At 42.1% G+C, this 14185-nt stretch overlaps 1 protein-coding gene across 5 annotated transcripts in view; it reads left to right on the top strand.

Moving 5' to 3' along the window:
- The window catches only part of PLCL2 (phospholipase C like 2), a 192473-nt gene that overhangs the window by 117153 nt on the left and 61135 nt on the right, over positions 1 to 14185 (top strand). For all 5 annotated transcript variants that reach the window (XM_059162536.1, XM_059162535.1, XM_059162532.1 and 2 more), the window contains exons 3-4: positions 129 to 2615; positions 5327 to 5530. In XM_059162536.1, coding sequence (XP_059018519.1) covers positions 129 to 2615; positions 5327 to 5530 — 2691 coding nt within the window. The remainder of the gene's footprint in view (positions 1 to 128; positions 2616 to 5326; positions 5531 to 14185) is intronic.

The raw sequence follows: 14185 nt of genomic DNA, 5'->3' as shown, positions 1-14185 counted from the left end.
AAGTGATTGTCATTTATCATAGATCATTCAATAGGATTTTTTTGAAGAAATTAAATTTTTATTCCTAGTCTTGAACACAGAAACCTATGTTTATGTTATTCTTTTACACTTTTGTTTTCCTCTCCCAGGATGGTACAAAACAGAAAAGAGAACGGAAGAAGACCGTGTCATTTAGTAGCATGCCGACAGAGAAGAAGATCAGCAGTGCAAGCGATTGCATCAATTCAATGGTCGAGGGTTCCGAACTCAAAAAGGTTCGCTCCAACTCCAGGATTTACCATAGGTACTTTTTACTGGATGCTGACATGCAGAGCCTGAGGTGGGAACCATCTAAGAAGGATTCCGAGAAAGCCAAGATTGATATCAAATCCATCAAGGAAGTGAGAACAGGAAAAAATACAGACATATTCCGCAGCAATGGCATTTCTGACCAGATATCTGAAGATTGTGCATTTTCAGTCATATATGGAGAGAACTATGAGTCACTTGATTTGGTTGCCAATACTGCAGATGTTGCAAACATCTGGGTTACGGGACTGCGGTACCTAATTTCTTATGGAAAACATACACTTGATATGTTAGAAAGTAGCCAAGACAACATGAGGACTTCTTGGGTTTCACAAATGTTTAGTGAAATTGATGTAGATAACCTTGGACATATAACTCTGTGTAATGCTGTGCAGTGTATCAGAGACCTCAATCCTGGTTTAAAAACTAGCAAAATTGAGCTTAAGTTCAAAGAATTGCACAAATCCAAGGACAAAGCTGGTACTGAAGTCACAAAGGAAGAATTTGTTGAGGTTTTCCATGAGCTTTGTACCAGACCTGAAATTTATTTCCTTTTAGTTCAGTTTTCAAGCAATAAAGAATTTCTTGATACCAAGGACCTTATGATGTTTCTTGAGGCAGAGCAGGGTGTGGCACATATAAATGAGGAAATAAGCCTTGAAATTATTAGCAAATATGAGCCATCTAAAGAAGGTCAGGAAAAGGGCTGGCTTTCCATAGATGGGTTCACTAAGTACCTTATGTCCCCTGATTGTTATATATTTGATCCAGAACATAAGAAGGTCTGTCAAGATATGAAGCAACCTTTGTCTCATTACTTTATAAATTCATCTCATAATACATACTTAATAGAGGATCAGTTCCGAGGTCCCTCTGACATCACGGGATACATCCGAGCTCTTAAAATGGGTTGCCGGAGTGTTGAACTGGATGTGTGGGATGGGCCAGATAACGAACCTGTAATTTACACGGGCCACACCATGACCTCTCAGATAGTCTTCCGCAGCGTCATTGATATTATTAACAAGTATGCATTCTTTGCTTCAGAGTACCCTCTTATCTTGTGTTTAGAAAATCACTGTTCTATTAAACAGCAGAAGGTAATGGTTCAGCACATGAAGAAGATTTTAGGGGACAAACTCTATACAACATCACCCAATGTGGAGGAATCTTACCTACCATCCCCAGATGTCCTGAAAGGGAGGATACTAATTAAAGCAAAGAAGCTGTCCTCAAACTGCTCTGGTGTTGAAGGGGATGTTACCGATGAAGATGAAGGGGCAGAAATGTCTCAGAGGATGGGCAAAGAGAACGTGGAGCAGCCCAACAATGTGCCTGTGAAGCGATTTCAGCTCTGTAAAGAACTGTCTGAGCTGGTGAGCATCTGTAAGTCCGTTCAGTTCAAAGAATTTCAGGTATCATTTCAGGTTCAGAAGTACTGGGAGGTCTGTTCGTTTAACGAAGTGCTTGCCAGCAAATATGCCAATGAAAACCCTGGGGACTTTGTGAATTACAACAAACGTTTTCTTGCCAGGGTTTTCCCCAGCCCAATGAGAATTGACTCCAGTAATATGAACCCTCAAGATTTTTGGAAGTGTGGCTGTCAGATCGTAGCCATGAACTTTCAGACCCCAGGCCTGATGATGGACCTAAATATTGGCTGGTTTCGGCAGAACGGAAACTGCGGCTACGTCCTCCGGCCGGCCATCATGAGGGAAGAGGTTTCTTTCTTCAGTGCGAACACGAAGGACTCCGTGCCAGGAGTCTCACCGCAGCTTCTTCACATTAAGATCATCAGCGGGCAGAACTTTCCCAAACCCAAAGGATCAGGTGCCAAAGGGGATGTGGTGGATCCTTACGTCTATGTAGAGATTCACGGAATCCCTGCCGACTGTGCAGAACAAAGGACAAAAACCATGCACCAGAATGGAGATGCTCCCATTTTTGATGAAAGCTTCGAATTTCAGATCAACCTACCTGAACTGGCCATGGTGCGCTTTGTAGTACTGGATGATGACTACATTGGGGATGAGTTCATTGGCCAGTACACAATTCCCTTTGAATGTTTACAGACAGGCTACCGCCACGTCCCCCTGCAGTCCTTGACTGGAGAGGTCCTTGCGCATGCCTCTTTGTTTGTCCACGTGGCTATTACTAACCGAAGAGGAGGAGGGAAACCTCATAAAAGGGGCCTTTCTGTGAGAAAAGGGAAGAAATCCAGGGAATATGCGTCTTTAAGAACACTGTGGATTAAAACTGTGGACGAGGTGTTCAAGAACGCCCAGCCCCCTATCCGGGATGCCACAGATCTGAGAGAGAATATGCAGGTATGCTCTTGGGTTTAAGTATTTCCTTAATGGCTTTTCTTCACAGTGCTCCCTCTGCACCATCCACGAATACTTTGAGGACTTTGGGGTTTACAACAGTATGTTTCATTTTCAGTAATTTGTAAATTCCAATTTGTTATTAGAACATTTACCAGTAGTCTCATCTTTTTTTATCATTTGCATTTCTAGAACTGCAGTTGGTATCGAAAATACTGATAATGCATTAGAATAAACCAGTTTTGTTGCTGTCTCACATAAGCACAGCCTAATCATTGTCTGCTTCACAGATCTCCATTGTTTTCTAAGAGTGTACATGGGAATCTCCGGTTTTCCAGAATATCCTTTAGCTGGAACACACTTTGATGACCTACCAAACTAAAAGGCCCATGTTCCAACCCTTTCTTCTGGAGCTGTATTGCTAGGAAAATAGCAAGCACTTAAGTGATCTGATGTGTGTGTGTTTTGAGCTGCCTCTTGTTTTTGGAGGACGGTTGTTCAAGTGTTTGAGTAAAAGACGTGTGGCGTCTGTATTTATTAGAAGTCTAAGATAATAATTACCTCTAAACTGTGTAACGGCTAAAAGCAGTCAGGAATTAATTAAGGATCGTCCGCATGTCCAGCAGTGTGCCAGGGCCTGCCTCACACAGCTTCTGGCCGTTTCCCACCCCAGTGTGTGAGAGTGCCTGCCACTCTGTGGTAACTGCTCTGTGTGTGTTTATTAGAACATATATATTAAATATATTAGCTGGTTATATAACTATAAATAACTACTACAAGAAGAATGCCACCAGCAAGTAAAATCTGACTCAGAATATTCAGCAGATTTCAACCCTGCACAGATCTTATAGATACATCATTCATAAAAAGACCTTGCCACAATAGAGGAATTTTATTCTCTTCCTCTCTAAGTCAAAGCTTTAACAGAGACCTGAAGGGCTCTTCCCTGTTTCTGAGAGCAAGAATAGCTTAGGAAACCCTTAGCTCAGAGCAAAGCACACTGTTGTCACCTGCCCTAGGGCTGTGCGTGCCCCAGCACTCCCGCGGGGATCCTCTGGAGTTCTAGCATCCTGCGTCTAGAGTCCTGTGTCTGTGCCATGCCCGGCAGAGCGGTCGGTGGCAGGGTTAATGGGCACTTGTTGCACAGAGAGTCTGGGCCCTGAGGACGCAGCCATGAACAAGCAGTGCCTTCAGCTGCAAGCAAGCGGCGGGGAGGGAAGTGGACCGTGAGCAGGTGAATGAGCAAATAGGACAGTTGCAGACACTAGCAAGAGCTACGAAGAAGATAAAACAGGGAGGTGTGATGGAGTGATTGGGAGACCCTCCCCCCCCCCCCCCGGGCAAGGTTTGGTGTCATAAGCAGTCACTATCCAAGAGATTTTGAGTGAAATGTCCTTAAAAGTCCACGTTTCAAGAGATATGAAAGAAAATGTTTGAGAAAACCAAAGTGCTGCTCATTTCTTAGACTGGGGTATCTGAGAACAGAAGATACAGGACTTAGAAGGCCTGGATTCTTCTCCTCTGGCCACCATGCTCAGCCCAGAGCAGGACCCAAGTGTACCTGGAATAACTCCCATTTTGGTTAGAATTTACTGGTTGTTATAGGACAGTAATTAAAAGCATAAACCTCAGCATCAACAGATTCCAGGTAAAATTTTGACTCCTTCCCTCACCAGCTGAGTGACCTTAGGGAAACAACAGAGAGAGGTCAAAGCCGAGACTCCGCTTCTCACCCACAGCACAGCCTGTTGGGAATATTAAGTGAGGGAATGGTACTAGGTAGTCCTACTGGCTTAGCACTTGGTAAGTGCTCTAAGAATGCCAACCATGACATTTGACAGTGTCCAGGGGTTTTCTTTACCAGAGATTTTAATGGCATAGCTCTGGTGGTGGGTGAGAAAAGAGAGAAGGGGATCGTGGGGGAGAAACGTTGCACTCAGTGGACATGCTAATAGGGAGGGTATCCTACTGGGCAGACCTCTCCAGTAAACTGCTTTGTCCTTAAAATTCCTTTAGATTTTCTGTAGTTTGCTGGCAATCCTCGGCATCCCTTGGCTGGTAGATCTTTGTCTTCACGTGACTTCCAAAGCTAAGAGAGATAGAGCAGTCCATCTCTCATGCCCTCAGAGGAACAAACCATATCAAACCTTGATCTTGGACTTTTAGCCTCCATAACTGAGACAAAAAGCTTGTTGTTTAAACAAAAAACAAAAACAAACAAATAAAAAATTCCTTTCTATTTGGAACCAGTGTAAATGGGTGAAAAACACTAAAGTTTCTTCCTTGCAAATATTCCTTTCCTTTTTGGATGGCTGGAATATTTGATGCTTACTTTAAACCTGATTTGATTTTTTTTTCCTCTACCTTTTTTGAACACAGAAGTCATTCTTTTTGTTTGCTCATGATTGCATATCAGCCTTAGCACCACCGTGAACTTTTATCTGAAAAGAGGCTTTATCCTTCAGATGAATTTACTTACTCACATCTTCTGTACTTTTGATAAATTGGATTGAAAATGTCTGTAACTGTATTTACTTTGGAAAATAGCCACTTTTCCCTGGTATGGGATAATCATTGGTTAATTCTGTCATGACATTGCTAATAATGGTTGTACCAGGCAGTTCAAGTATAATCAAGTCTATCAAGTAGAATATCCACGAGAAATTAAAAGCTCCAGTTAATAAGTAAGCGCCTCCTCTCTTTCCACTGAACAGAATGCTGTGGTGTCATTCAAGGAGCTGTGCGGCCTCTCGTCTGTGGCCAATCTCATGCAGTGCATGTTGGCGGTGTCTCCCCGCTTCCTGGGACCCGACAACACGCCGCTGGTGGTCCTGAATCTGAGCGAGCAGTACCCCACGATGGAGTTGCAGGGAATTGTGCCTGAGGTTCTAAAGAAGATTGTAACAACTTATGACATGGTGAGTTATTCTTTGTATTTTTATGGAGCCTGGGTGAGAGAGAGATCTTAAGACAAAACACCAGACATACTCAGGCACTCTTGCTAGGGTGAGCTTTCCCATTTCGTGCTTCATTTATCTACATTGGAAAAATGATTCCTCTGACCTTGCTGCATTTGAAAGAGCTCAGTATTTTATCGGTGTTGTTTTAGAGAGTAGGATTCAGAAATACTTGCCTCCGTCGGATTAAATAATGGTTTGCTTTTCAAGAACGTATCTGAACTGATTTCTAAAGCATGTGCTCGAAGAATTTTTTTTATCTTTCTCTGCATCCAGCCCTTGATTTGCTCATTTTTATTTTGTTTTCATTGTTCAGGCTGGTAGAACTGAAAAATTTAATTATCTTCTAAAATAAATTGTAAGCACCATTAGGGGCAATTGCTTCCATCTCGTGATTATAATGTGTGATGCTTTCCTTCCTTACAGCAACTGCTCTGAGATACCTGTAATTCGTAATCAACTTAACACTAATGAGGTATCCTCAGGATACCTAGAATATTACATTTTTGTGCTTACATATATCGCATTTTCATTAATCCTATCCTGGTCTTATTGTACTTTTTGACTTATCGTAGCTCTGAGGGAGAATTAGTGGGTGAAGAGCACTGTTTCGACCCCAGGATGTCGTGGAGGCCGTCAGCACTTGGGAGTGCTGACAGTTGCTCTCCAGCCTGCAAGGTTAAGGGTGTGGGATGCTCCTCTCCCAGATGGGCCAGGCTAGCAGCCTGTGCTCCTCAGGGTGCTTAGCACTGGGAGGCCGTCTCTACCACCTCTTCTACACAAAATGCATGGACTACAACCACAAAACACTAGGCCTCAAGTGATATAGCTGCTGTGGTTAAAGACAGCAGCTATATATATATTATATATATATATATATATATATAATATATATATATATATATATATAGACACTCTGATGGGAGTGGCATCAGAAGACTTAACAGAAATATTTTCGACCGTTCTAGAACTGGATCTGAAAGCTTTAATTCAGAGGGGTTTATACAATTCAAAGGAAAGACAAAAACAGATTAGGCCAGCATTTCCCACAGTGTGTTCAGAGGAACATTGGCTTCTTAGGGGATTAGTAAATGTCACATGGGAGAAAGGGCTCCTTGGTAAAGCAATTTGGGGAAATACTGATTTGAATAAAACTAATCATATGTCTTTACTGTGGGATATCTTAGGGCTTTTGCTGACACTCTGAGTTCCCAAGGGGGCGATACATAGAGAATGCCCTCTTTCACAAGCTGACTGGACCAAGGGGTACTATTTCCAAAAACGGAAGTTCTAAATACCTTTGTTCTTGGTCTTCTTCACTTCCTGATCTTACTCACTCAAGTGTTCAGGCAAAGAAGATCTGAGAAAGAAGTACGAGTCAGTAGAATGCAGTATTTTAAACAGCATATCCATTCATTACCTACCTTTTTCCTAGAGTCCTGCACAGTAGCCAAACAGTTTAGCAGATACGTATTAGTCCCCTACTATTTCTAGCTTAGAATTCATAGTAGTGTGAGCGATCTAATGACCAAACAGTGGGCTTTACAGGCATACTGCAGAGAGTGGCGGTCAACCTGAAGAAAGAGGGAAGGCCAGGGGCAAGTTTGTCTCAGCACTGGGGAGAGAGCTGTGCTGGGTGCTGCGGGGACTGTAAGAATGAACTTGGGTCGCCCCTGTCCTCAGGGAGCCATCCAGTCCACTGGTAGGTAAGGGAGGCAGCTTGGGAGCAAAGCACGGGACACTTATGCTGTGCTCCTTTGCAGCAAAAAGTGGAAGGGTAGGAAAACAGGTAAAAATGGGAAAGTTTAGAGAACTCTTTCACACTGTGGCTGAGGCCACCTCGTTAGTTCCCACCTCCTCATGCTTTATGAGAAGAAGCCAGAAGAGGTAGCTGATGATGCATGTAAATGCTTCCTAAGCTTAAGCCACATATGAAATCGTTAGACATCTTGTAGACCTCTTTTGTTCACAAAAATCTAGCACGGTTTATACCCTTGGGGCTTCACGGATCTCTGTAGCAATCCCACAGTGACATTTCTTCATGGTAACCTTTTTTTTTTTTTTTTTTTAAGATTTCATTTATTTATATGACAGAGATCACAAGTAGCAGAGAGGTAGGCAGAGAGAGAGAGAGAGTGAGGGAAGCAGTTTCCCTGCTGAGCAGAGAGCCCGATGTGGGACTCGATCCCAGGACCCTGAGATCATGACCTGAGCTGAAGGCAGCGGCTTAACCCACTGAGCCACCCAGGCGCCCCATGGTAACCTTTTTACCAGGAACTTTCCGAGAGTGGGGTGATGGCACCCCACGTGGGTGATAACAGGGGCAACTGGACAAGGGTGAGGACCCAGGACCTAGACCAGCAGCTGAGTGCTGACCATGGAGCTTCTCAGGGTTCATGGCAAAGAGACTTCTGGATGACAGGACCTCCCAGTGCCCACCATAGGATCCAGCACAGGAATCCCTCAGAGCTCCTAGCTCCCTGCCCCTTCTTCTCCTGGACTCCTGAATGATAATTCTTAACCACGAAACTCTTATTTGCACATAACTGGATAGCTGTATTGCTGCAGAAGTGCTCAGACAGAATGCTTTAGCATGTTCAAATCTTTTAAACTGTGAAATTTACTCTTATATAATGTTTAATGGACATAGCTGTGCTGCATTACACCCCTAGCTCTATTGATTTGTTCTGTTTTAACTCCATCTGAAAAAGTAAGCCATAAAATACTTAAAATTAAATTCAAACTACTATAATTTTAATTTTAAAATAACATTGCTACAGCAATAACTCTTATAATACTTGTATTTTATATTTCTTTTTTTTAAATAATTTCATGGTTTCTTACCTTGTGACAATTATATTAAAGCTAGCTAAAGGAGTGTGGATGGGAAGTATGCTAACATGCTGGACAGTCCAGAACCTTACATATAGCTCTTTATTTTTGTAATATTATGTTGAGCTTTACCCAAAATTAACCTTGGAAATAAGATCTTATTTCATTTTGTTGACTTCCCATTTATATTATGAAGGCTGCAAGAGAGAAGTAAGAGTAGTGTGAGAAACCCCCTCCAGGACTCCTGTGTCGTTGTCCATCTGCACTGCTGAAGCTCACCCTCTGGGGAGGCCAGGGCCCTGCATGCCATGTCCTAAGAGTGTGCAGTTATGTATTTATGCTGTCATGACTGTGATTACTTCTCAGTGTCTAAACTCTTGTTAATAAGCCAACATATAAAAAATGTGCCATTTCTTTGGGAAAAAGGAGAATGCAGAGAAGGAATTGATCATGCAAATATGAACAACCTGTAAACCATTCTAGAGGCTAGGAAAGAATGCCCCTGTCTAGGGTGACCACATATCCTGGTCTTCCTGTTGACACATCTCTTGCCCCAGAGTAATTATTAATAGTTCCCCCTTTAACTCTTAGAAGTGTCTCTATCAGGGCGCTTAGGTGGCTTATTCGGTTAAGCATCTGCTTTCAGCGCAGGTCATGATCCCGGAGTCCTGTAACTGAGCCCTGCATTGGGCTCCCTGCTCAGTGGGGAGTCGGCTTCTCCATCTTTCTTTGCTCCTCCCCCTGCTTGTGCTTGCTTTCTCTCTCTCTCTTTCTCAAATAAATAAATAAATAAATCTTAAAAAAAAAAAAAAAAAGAAGTGACCCTATTTAGATAATTAGTTGTATGGTTACCCTATCCATGGCCCCTAGATTGTCTTAATGGCCCTTGTGATTACCATCAACAAATGGATCTTCTAAATTGTCCAAACTGTGGTTTTGCACTATGTGTGGTCCCTCCTTGGGTGCTAGAAGTGGTGAGGTTTAACCCTTGGTCAAAGTCATGTAGGTGTCAGAGCCATGCAGGAGTAGAGGAAGAAGAGAAGTACAGACACCTTCTTAGGCTAGGCAGATTGGGGTGGGGGGTATTGAAAACAAGGACTGGACTGCTATGGAGAGTAGAATGGCCATATGTTCGTCAGACAAATAAGGCTTTTCTCCCCTTAACGTGTTTACAGTTTAATAAAGGAGATAAAGTGTATCCATAGATAGTAAGATGATACATAACAGATATTTTAAAATGTGTAAACGAGAGATGCCTGGGTGGCTCAGTGGGTTAAAGCCTCTGCCTTCAGCTCGGGTCATGATCTCAGGGTCCTAGGATCAAGCCCTGCATCGGGCTCTCTGCTCAGCAGGGAGCCTGCTTCCCTCTCTCTCTGCCTGCCTCTCTGCCTACTTGTGATCTCTCTCTCTCTCTCTCTCTCTGCCAAATAAATAAATAAATAATCTTTTTTAAAAAATGAAAAATAAAGTGTGTAAACGAACCATTTGGATGTTATAGACAAGAATGGTCAGTTTCAGGTTTAGGTATTAGGAAGCTTCAGGGAAATATTGGCCTTTGAGCTAGACCTTTAAGAATAAGTCATATTTGAATAGGTAGAAGTGATAAGGAGGAGGCTGTTGAAAGTCGAATTCACAGAGTGAAATGTGCTCGAAAATGTGGAAGCACATATTCTGGGAGATTCACCTGAGGCCCATGGTCGTTCCTGCACAACTTGGAACAGTATGCGTATACACTGCATGTTTCCTCAGGGATTATGCAGTGTAGGAGGCTGAGAGTGAGAGAGAGCCCGAAGACTACATGTTGAGTGCTTTTATTTTGCTCCTGATCCAAAGGAAACCACGGAAACCCTGTGGCACATCAAATTAGTGGTAGAACTAGGCTTAGGAGTCTTTGTCCCATGTTTTTTTCTGCAATCCAGGTCAGGAAGATCACCATGTGTAGTGTATAGATGAGTGATCAATATACAGATAAAGCCCAGCTATCTTCAGTAATAATAATCTAAAGTTGTTCACGTGGGGTTCTCCAAGTGAGAGGTAACTTGTTTCTGATTCCTGTTCCTTATGACGATTTCATACTTTGGTATAGATTAAAAGACAGATTTGATGAGCTTAAACTGAGGAAGCCTATTTCAAAAGCTAGATCAGATTCCCCTCAAAGAAATCTGGTTATAAGTAGCTGAACATATCTTTTATATTATTACTTCAGAAAACAAAACATTTAAATATGTTATGTAAAATTTATGTAAATGAACTTGAGTACATTTGCTGTTCACTCAAATATCAAAATTGAGCTAGAATGTTCTCATGTAATTAAAAGCTGGTAGGAGAAAATAAGGATTATGTAATTTGTTGAGTTTATGTTACGGTGAACAACAGTACTCTTTACAATACCCAGTGCTCTTAAGAGCACATCTGCACTGGCAGGTCAGTGTAACCTTTCCCTGCCCATCAGTATCAGTGATCTAATTCAGCATTGTTTTAAATGAAAGTGATTTTTACCATCCTTTTAGTATTGATGAAAGTAATAATTCAGCTTTCTAGCTATCTTTATTAATGTCCTATTTCAGACTTAAAATTTCTAAATTTTTGTGAGATCTGTAATAAACTATAGAGACCAAGGATTCAACATCCTTCCTCTTTAGAGAGAAAACTTGGAAATGTTGCATAAAAAGAAAGTTCTCCTTAAGAATTTTTTTCATGGGGCTTTGAGGACAGTCTTCACAGTGAAGTGAGCCAGACACGATGATTCCACTTACGTGAGGGATCTAAAATAGCCAAATTCATACAATCCGAGACTGGAATGGTAGTTACCAGGGGCCTGGAGGATGGAGAAATGGAGTCATTCATTAATCAATAGGCATAGCTCTGGTTAAGTATGACAAGTCAGCTCCAGAGCCCCCACCGGCCAACATTGTGCCAGTAGTCAACAGAAATGGATTATATGCCTAAAATTTGTTAAGAGGATGGCTCTTCCGCGAAGGGGCTCTTCATGCAGCTCTTTTAAGAAAAAGGCTTTCCTCCCCTTGATTTTGTTAGGATTTTCTGTAACACGGAATAGGCTTCAGTCACTGTAATGAACTTGAAAGTGGAGTTGTAGGGAAGGAAAGGAGAGAAGAAACAGTAAAGAAAATGATGCCCAATTCTGTTCCAGGCAGTAGGGCTAGTCCTGCGCACAGCAGAGGACGCACAGGCAGCCCCATCTGTTCAAAGATTACACGGGACCTCATTCCTACCATTGCAGTGCTTTTGTATTTACTTTCTGTTGAAAATAAGTTTGTTTTGATCTTTTTCAGCCTCACAAAATTCTTGGTTTTAATTGCTTTCACATCTAATTAAGAAAGCATACTCTGGGGAATCCCCTTATCCAGTAAAGAATAGTATTTTTTTCAGTGTTTAAAGGGAGGAAAATGATGCTTTATCTGGGAGGATATTATTTGCTCTCTGAGTATTTTTATATAAATTACTGAATAGTCCCTTCTAACACATTACTTGCAATATTTCTTTGAAACAAGTTTCTTTCAATGAAATATGTGAAATGAAGGTCTTCCTTCTTATACAGACATGCTGGTGGTTGGCATGTAACGTCAGGAGCACTCTGCTTTATCTTACGGGTGTGATTTCATGTATTTTATCTTGCCGCTGCCTAATGCGGTGAAGAGATAAATCACACTTCATAATTAATGGAGTCGGCCCATCTGGACCAAGCCAGAGATGATCTGTAATAAGGCTGCTATTGATCCCCGTCTCCTTTGTGGCTCCTTTTATCACTTTACTGCCTCAGAACTTGACATTAAAAGCTTCTTTCTAATTGGAGGTGTCAACCTTCCCATCTTTTGTAATCAGAGAAAAAAGGCCAGATAGATTACAATGCTGTAGGATAAGACTGAGCTTAAGGGTGTGTGTGTGTGTGTGTGTCTGTGTGTGCGTGTGTGTCTGTGTCTGTGTGTGTCTCTGTGTGTGTAGAAAGGTGGATATCCCACAGAGGGAGGATCAGAAACCCAAAGGCTGTCGTCTAATTCAGTGACAGGAGAGGTCCAGCCAGTGATGTGTCCGAACGCAATTTCCCTGGAGCCATTCAAACCACACAGCTGAGCCACTCCAAAACCATTTAAGCGGCCGGGCTGCTGGGAGGGGCAGGAAACGTTAAAGATTACAGTGTGATGACAGCATCACATGTGGGATTAGATCAGATGCAGCAGGCTGCCGCTCGGTAATCAGATACAGGGAGACTCGGAAACGTTTGGAATATAGTGCTCAGGATGTGCCTGTGCTGGTGATGGTAGATTTTACTTCTGATCCGTTTTCTAGTTTTATATGTCTCTGCAGAAACCAAGGAGCACGTACTCAGAAGTTCTCTCTCTCTCTCTCTCTCTCACGCACACCCCCCAGATACTTAAGCAATGAGCAGTTGGGGAAAGAATAGCATTTGAAGGACTGACCATTCCCTTGAGACTTCACCCTACAGCAGTTTTTGTCAACTAAATTGGATACCTAGCTCCAGACTCTCTGGGAGGACAGACATGAAAACCGTAATGGAGTTCAACATGTTGTCAGGCGGGGTCTTCAGGCAAGAAGTGATAAATGGTATTAAGCAAGCCCCTGTATCATCTGACATACCTGCAGTCTGACTTAAAATTTCTGCGTAAGCTAGAAAATGGTGATACAGCTGGTGCTGTCCAACCATATTGGTAAATGAGAAACGAGAGCCTACTCCTGGCCTCATTTCAGATCTCGGGTAGATATCACTCGAACCAAGGCCACCTGGGGAACTGTTACCAGCAGTGGTTTGGGGCATGTATTTGGTGGGGTCTCTACCCTTTTACTTCTCTGTTTGGAGTCTTTCTTTGGCCTTTTAAAGGGCAAAGCAAGATTGCTTATTTTTCAAACACTGTATTTCTTTATTATTTTCATATTTTTATTTTACTGAATCTTGTAGAAACTATGTATAAAGCGTATTTGCAACCTAAAGCTCCAGAAAAGTTAGGGGACTTCTTTCTAAACCGATGCTTTATGCAGAAGAACACTACTACATTTTTGATAGTACTAAGATCACTGAAGCACTGTGATTTTCTTCTTCCTTTTTTTTTTGCCTATGCAAGAGCAGGAGAATTACTTGTTCCCATCAAATCCCACATTTCATTTTCAATTTTGCGCTCATATTCCTTCAAAGCTTATTTTTGATATAGTCTCTTCTTGCCTGAAAGTATTTTGTGTTTCTGCATTGGGTAAAGGCAGGTTGTTTGCTAAGTTCTTTCTGTCAAGGATGCTTCCAGGAAATTAAGAAAGAAAGAGAGGAAGGGAGGAAGGAAAGAAAGAATGAACAAACTGTATACATAAAATGGCGTCCTTGCTCTGTAAATAATACAAACATACTATTCTTTTGGTTAGTCGTGATGTGCACTGGTGGCTTCTAGAAGCTGTGAGGAAGTGTTTAGTTTCCTTCTCCTAGTTTATTCGGTAAACTTTTGTGTCTCCATTTGACTTTGAATAAGTAAAACTTCACTGAGCAGAGGGAGCTGGGCCGCTGTGGCCAGCACCCAGGTTCAGCCCCTCTATGATCTGTGCCTCTGGGGCAGAGTCTGAGTACAAACCTCACACTCAAGTCAGAAGGCAAAGGAACATGCAGCCTTCTTCTCTCAGGAGGGAGGTGGGTATGCCCCAATTTCTGTTCAGTTTGGTGAACTTGATCCGTTGCATTGATTTATTTTATCTTCTTTTGACTGTAAATACTCATCTCTTGAGGTAAAATGCTCGGTCTCTTGGACTTTTTTTCCCTCTGCTTTT

The sequence above is a fragment of the Mustela lutreola genome, chromosome 2, assembly GCF_030435805.1.
Source record: "Mustela lutreola isolate mMusLut2 chromosome 2, mMusLut2.pri, whole genome shotgun sequence".
NCBI lineage: Eukaryota > Metazoa > Chordata > Mammalia > Carnivora > Mustelidae > Mustela > Mustela lutreola.
This window is presented reverse-complemented; position numbering and strand designations above follow the sequence as displayed.